Consider the following 7,108-nt stretch of genomic DNA (forward strand, 5'->3'; position numbering starts at 1 on the left):
ATTTTCTTGCCATCTTACTGACTTGGGGAATAGCATGCAAGTGGGCAAGTGGACTTCTCGACTTATAAACTTTCTTGCTTGTAGGCTTGCTTACTTATGGGCTTGCCAGTTTGTGGAAAAATAAGCATGCAAACTTATAGACCTATGAACTTGCGAGCTTACTCGCATGTAGGCTTGTAGGATTACATACTTAGAGGTTTATGAATGTTTGAGCTTACGAACGTTGAGCTTGTGGATTAGTAAAACTTGTGAGATTGAGGACTTGTGGGCTTGTGGGCTTATGGGTTGGCAAGGAAGTTGGGCAAGTGGACTTATAGGCTTATAAACTTGTGGACTTGCCAGCTTGTAAGCTTGTGAACTTATGGCCCGCTTTGCAGACTTGTTGGTTTGCATGCAAGTGAGTGAGTAGGCAAGTGGGTGGTGGGCTTGTTGTCTAGCAAGTAAGTGGACTTATGGATTTTGTTACTTACAGGCTTGTCTTTTTTTTTTTTTGGGAAAGTGGGCTTGTGGACTTACTCGAATAAGCACTTTTATTCTTGCGAGAAAGTGGGCTTGTGGACTTCAGATCTTACTCAAATAAGTACTTTTTCCATGTTGTAGACTTACTCACTTGTGGGCTTGATGATGTGGCTTCTTTGTGAGTCTGCGGGTTTGCTAGCTTATGGACTTGTAGACTTGATAGCTTGTCAACAAGTGGGCAAGTGAGCTTGTTGGATTGGGGGTAAGTGAGATTACGCACTTGGTTTCTTGTTGCGAGCTTGCATTCGGACTTGGCGGCTTGCAGCCTTGCGATGGGCAAGCATGCGGACTTGCGGGGTTACAAACTTGTAGAGTTGTGGGTTTGTCATTCTATGGGTAAATGGGCTTGCAGACTAGTAAATTTACGTGCTTATAAACTTATTTACATGTAGACTCATAGGCTTACTGGCTTGCAAGCTTGTGGGCTTCTTGTAAACTTACTCTTCTCTAGAATTACCATCTTGTTTAAAGGTGATCTTAGAGAGTTACTCACTTCCGGGCTTACTTACTTCTGGGTATATGGGCTTTCACACTTATTGGCTTGCGGTCTTGCAAACTTGATGACTTTCTTGCTTGCTTGTAGACTTGTCGGCTTGTGGATAAGCGCTCTTTTCAGATTGTGGGATTTTTGGCTTGCAAGAAAGTGAAAAACTAGGTAATCGAAATTGTAAACTTATCAACTTGCTAGCTTGAAAGCAAGTAGACTTGCACACTCACTTGCATGTAGACTTGTGGGCTTATAAAATTGCAAGCTTGTAAGATTACATGCTTGCAGGCAAGTAGGTTTGTAGACTTGGGGGATTTTTTGTCTCTTGCAAGCTTACGAGATTACGTGCTTGCAGGGTTATGGATGTGTCCAACCTATCAGTGGCAAGTGGGAAATTGGACAAGGGGTAGGAAAATAATCTTGCCAGCTTGCAAGCAAGCACGCTTGATGACTTATCGGCTTGTGGGATTGCTAGCAGTAGTAGGTGGGCAAGTGGGTTTGTTTACTAGTAGACGCTTGCAAGTGAACAAACGGGAAAAAGCAAGCAAGCAGACTTCTTTGCTTATGGGTTTCTCTATTTGTGGGCTTTTGATCTTATTGCTAGCTAACTCGTAGGCTTTCTAGCTTATGGGTTGCTTGGCTTGTGGATTGCATAAGGTATGAACTCCCTTGACTGTGGACATCCTTGCATAAAAACCTCCTAACTATGGGTTTTTCGTCTTGCATGATTGTAAATGGAAAATAAGAGAGTGCAAGTGGTGGCTTTATTGACAATGCTTTATGCACTAAGTATACAACTTTATGTTTTATGCTTCATGTAAGATCTCCCAACTTTATGCTTTAATGCATGATGCTTTATGCTTTGATGTGTAAAGCTTTATTCATAGTTTTATGTTAATGCTAGCTTTCTATGTAGGCATAACTTAGATTCTTAAATTCACTAGTACAAAAGTTTGCCAAGAGAACCACCTGCATGCGTTGTGGTCGCATCTTCTTCAATCTACTTGTCTCTTCTACAACCTCCTTTCCACCACGATCGAAAGGTATCAAAGCATATTGAAACAGGTGTTAGTGTCTCATCAACGGGCTCTCGAGTTGTAACTAGTACCTCCCTCTATGTAGGATTTGCCTAAGTAGGATAAATAAAGTGGTAATGGTAGGATACATGTAGGCTAGGGTCACGAGCTGTAATGCCAAGCTATGTGTGAATGTAGCTACACCAGTCAAGAATACCAAGCAAGTGTGTGGCTACAAGGTATGGAGAAGAAGGTGGAAGCTATACATAGCTACAAAGAAAGGCGCAAGAGAAAATGAAAATTTGAAGTACAGGCAGGGGGAAATATGTCAGGGTAGTAGATGGTCATTGTGTCGCTAGGGGTGTCGTTTAGCGATACAATAATAACGATACGCATCGTTGGCGACATAATTTGTGTTGCTAAGTGACACCCGTAGACTTTTTAAAAAGCCTCTTTAAAAGATGGGAAAGTGTCTTTAGGGGTGTTGCATAATATCGACACCCATAAATATGCCATTAACGATGGTGTCGTTGTGCCCTCCCTAATGTTGTAGTGTATAGAAAAAAGGGTCATTTTAAATGCTCAAAATTGATAGGTAAAATATCCCTTAAATGCACTTGATAAATAGGTTTCTATTGAGTGAACCCCTGGAGTCCTTGCACTATTATCCATCATAGGAAAAATCAACTCATTCCACAAGGCAACGTCCCATCTCATAGGATTAAACTCTTTTTCCTTGTCAATAGTGGACTACTAGGGTCTCACACCCTTTTTGTAGCAAATTTATCAGGTTCAAGTAGTCTTGTATTGAAAATACATGAGCTCCATGTTAACATTTGGACACAATATTGTTCAAGTATTGTTCATGTGACTCATACGCTATGCTTAAATATGATTACTAGACATACTTTCCTTTTGAAAGGAAGGACACATTGATGCTTTCAAGTGTCACGCGCGTTCAAGGGACATGTTCATCTTTGTTGAAATTTCTTATCCATAAATTACAGTCTAACATAGTTGTAAATCATTGGGTGCTCCAAAAAGGAGAAAAAAGATTTGGGTGAACTTTGACCTTTACTATCCACAGTGAGCTTTGACTTTTACGATCGATAATATCACATAATCATTGGGTGATTTATTCGACAAAATCGAAATTAGTGAACTTCTCGCTTTTGTTATCTTATTTTGTGGGTTGGCCACATGGCCTGTTCTGGGGATCGTTGTTCCTTATTCACCGCCTGTTAAGGTCTTAGAAGCTGTATCATGAACAGAACAGAGTGACAGTTAGAGCCGACAAATACCCCAGAAGAGGTCGTATACGTTACGTTCATGCAACTGTTCGCTAACCTTGCTTGAAGAGAAGGGCGTCCTTGTCTCCGGCCACGCTCCAGAAAGAGTAGCCTCTGAGCTGTTTGCTTTTGAGGTAGAGCACTTTGACGGCGATGGTGGCGGGGTCGTCGAAGCCCGCCCACAGAGTTTTCCCGGAAGATGTTGTCCAGTAGCAGTAAGCGGACCTGGTGATGGCATCATCCTTGCATGTCCCATTGTTGGTCCGGACAGCAAGCTCTATCTCAGTAAATGTATAAGTAGACGCAGCCTCTGTAGTAGGGGCACCCACACCATTATTGTTGGGATCTTTGAGATACCAAAGGTGTCCGTAGGCGGCAAGGCCTAGGGCTGCGCGGTATGGGGGCAAGCCTGCGCCGAGCCAGTGCTGTATCCCATAATTGACGGTGAGGGTCTGCTGGGCCGTGGAGTCGTAGAGTGCAGTGTGCTCGCCAGTCTGCGTGGCCTCCCAACCTCCGTGCAGATCGTAAGACATGACGGTGATCCAATCAAGGTTGTTGGCGATTGAATCCACAGGATAGGTCCGGGAACCCCCGTTGAGGATCGTGACGCTATAATAGACGGCGGCCGTTAGAAGCAGGGGGTTGTGGGGATTCTCAGATTTGACTGCTGCTCGCCACTCGGCGAAGAGGAGGGCGAGGTTGGCCATGTCTTCGTCCGATTGCGGGAACTCCCAGTCAAGGTCTAGGCCGTCGAAGCCGTAGCATCTGGCGGCGGCAATGCTGTGCTGGATGAACGCCTGGCGGTTCTTGGACGTGGAGGCCATGAGGGCGAAGTCGGTGGCGTTGGAGCCGCCTCCGCCGATGGAGAGAAGCGTTTTGATGGCCGGGTTGCTCTTGCGAATGGTCGGGACGAAGGAGACGATGGCGCCACCGTCGTCGAGCTGGGGCGACACGTCATAGGTGGCGCTGTCCATCTGTGCAAATGCATAGAGGATGTGCGTGAAGAGGGTGGCGTCCACGTCCGAGGCAGCCAGGCCACCCCGATAGGGGAAGTAGGCACTCTTCACAGCTGGCGGAGCTGATTGTGCAACCACAGCAGCAGTCGTAGATGCGACAAGGGCAAACAACTGCGCCAATCTCCACACTAACACGGGCGCGTAGGCTGCCTTACCCATCCTCTTCTTCTTCCTAGATGCTTAAAACAATCTTTCTGCAAAACTGAGCTCGCCCATCTCGCTTTGTAGGCAGCGGCCACTGGTTGTCTTTTTCATCCAACGCACCAGGCCCACCAACTCCCCCCTGCCCGCCTTCTGACTAGGACGCATGACTTATTCCACCACCGCCATCTGGAGGAAGACAACGTCCCGGGAAGTCATCTTCTCCACTGTTGATGACAATTGGATCAGCCGCAGTGTTTCGGGAAACAGCATCATCATCTCGCCACACTAGAATCAGGGGTCTCCAAACGTCCCCCGCTTAAAATATTGCTCGCTTCTAGAAGGAGTAAGAGGATTATTTTATTTCATATAGTTAATAACAAGGGGCACAACCTTTGACCGGTTGAAAAAGGATTATTTTATTATATATATTTAATAACAAGGCCTAACATTGGAAATGTCATGACACCTTTGACCGGTTGAAAAAAGATTATTTTATTTTATATAGTTAATAACAAGGCCCTAACATTGGCACCTTTGACCAGTGGGTCGTCATTATTTATAATGGTCGTTGCAAATTGCAATGCCAAGGAATGAGTTTAGACACACATATGTCGTCTAAACCAAAAATATTCATGAAAAAAACATCGAGATTCCATATGATAACACTTGAGTAAATTTTCCCACTATTCGTAGTATGGCCCCTTTAGCCTAGTGTGGTCCTTGCTCACAAAGCACATGGGTACCACTCCTCAATTCGAAATTAGAAATTACAAATTAGAAATTACGAAATTACAAACAAGTTCGACTATGCTATGTGGTTATAGGTCCTTGGTCTCATCTTCCACCTTCATTTACTTTATTTTATTTTATATAGTTGACAAGGGCCTAAAATTGGGAATGTCAACCTTTGGCCCCTTTAGCTTGCTCACAGAAAACCCTTTTCTCAACCGGCCAAAATCCATAGCAACCGATATTTTACAAATCCAATCGGGATTCAAAGATAGATCTAAATTTCAACCAATCTTTTAAAGGTTTACACTCTTATAAAACCCTATTCTCAGGCGTCAATGTAGCATGTGAGTTCATTACAAGGGGTATATTAATTTAAAAAAGTTACATAATTACATTTATAGGAGAACTTTTTAAAACCAATTTTGAAAAAAAAACCTGTAAGTTTATGAAGGAAAAGGGATCATTTTATTCATAAAACTATGTAAGTGTCAGTGTTTTTTTAAATACCCCTTGAATGCATGTGATACATAAAATTTCTTAAAGGTGAACCTCCCAAGACCGTGCGAAGAACAAACAAATTTAATTAAATCCGTGAGATCCATCTCATGGTCGTGAAGGTCTCTGTTTCACAGACGTGAAACAGGTCCATGCGAAAAAAAAATCCGTGAAACTCCATTCATGGTGTGAAACATGACCTACTAGTTTACAATGATGAAACAGGTTTGCGCGAAAAAAAATTCCTTGAAACTCCATTTCACGTCATGAACCGCAGTTGCTTCACGTCATGAAATAGACCCCCGCGTGAAAAAAACAAAAATAAAAATTTTCGTGAAACTCCATTTCATGACGTGAGACGCAACCTGCTGGATCACGTCGTGAAACAGACGCTCACGTGAAAAAAATAAAATTTTGTGAAACTCCATTTTACGGCGTGAAACGCGACGTGCTAGTTCACATCGTGAAATAGGCTAACACGAAAAAAAGTCATGAAACTTCATTTCATGTCGTGAACGGCACCTGTTGTACGTCGTGAAATTGATCCCCGTGCAAAAAAAAAACAATTTCAGTGAAATTCCATTTCACGGCATGAAACGCGACCTACTGGTTCACGTCGTGAAAGAGAACCACACGCAAAAAAATAAAAATAAATTAAGTCTGTGAAGTCCATTTCACGACGTGAAACACAACCTGCTAGTTCACGTCTCGCGAAACAGATCGTTGCACGAAAAAAAATAAATTTAAGTAAATTCGTGAGATCTATCTCACGTTTATGAAGCCCTCTGTTTCATGGCCGTGAAACAGGTCCGTGGAAAAAAAAAAAAATCCGTGAAACTCCATTTCACAGCATGAAACACGACCTGCTAGTTCACGGTTGTGAGATAGGTCTGCAGGAAAAAAAATCCGTGAAACTCCATTTTCGGTCGTGAACTGCACCTACTTCATGTCGTGAAATAGAATTACACGTGATTTGTTTTTCCACGTGAAACTCTATTTCACGACGTGAAACACGACTTGCTGGTTCACGTCGTAAAATAGACCCCTTGCGATTTTTTTTTCACGAAACTCCATTTCACAGCATGAAACGCGGTATGCTGGTTCATGTCGTGAAATAAGTCCACGTGCAAAATTTCATTTTTTTTCGTGAAACTCCATTTCACATAGTGAATTGCACTTGCTTTAGGTCGTGAAACAAACCCCCACACGATTTTTTTTTCGTGAAACTCCATTTTAAGGCGTGAAACGCGACCTGATGGGTCACGTCAAGAAATAGGCCCATGCGAAAAAAGATTTAATTTAATAAAGTTCGTGAAGTCCATTTCATGACGTGAAACGCGACCTTCTAGTTCCTGTCATGAAACAGACCCCTGTGCAAAAAAAAAAATCCGTGAGATCCATCTCACGTTC

The 7,108-nt window shown here is 43.1% G+C and overlaps 1 protein-coding gene across 1 annotated transcript; it reads right to left on the reverse strand.

The window, feature by feature from the left end:
* Positions 1-2,804: 2,804 nt before the first annotated feature.
* Positions 2,805-4,532, reverse strand: LOC147628730 (class V chitinase CHIT5a-like). Its single transcript, XM_086814227.1, has 2 exons — positions 3,370-4,532; positions 2,805-3,278 (listed from the first exon to the last, which is right to left on the reverse strand). Exons 1-2 carry the CDS (start codon positions 4,484-4,486, stop codon positions 3,250-3,252), a joined length of 1,146 nt encoding a protein of 381 aa, XP_086670353.1. The 5' UTR covers positions 4,487-4,532; the 3' UTR covers positions 2,805-3,249.
* Between the last annotated feature and the right edge of the window lie 2,576 nt (positions 4,533-7,108).

This window comes from Cibotium barometz, chromosome 19 (assembly GCF_041138505.1).
Source record: "Cibotium barometz isolate CiBa-2024 chromosome 19, ASM4113850v1, whole genome shotgun sequence".
NCBI lineage: Eukaryota > Viridiplantae > Streptophyta > Polypodiopsida > Cyatheales > Cibotiaceae > Cibotium > Cibotium barometz.

Coding starts and splice junctions, on each gene's coding strand:
- LOC147628730 (XM_086814227.1), bottom strand. CDS start 4,486: ATGGGTAAGGCAGCCTACGCGCCCGTGTTAGTGTGGAGATTGGCGCAG. Junction 3,279..3,369: donor CGCCCTTCTCTTCAAGCAAG/GTTAGCGAACAG, acceptor TTCATGATACAG/CTTCTAAGACCTTAACAGGC.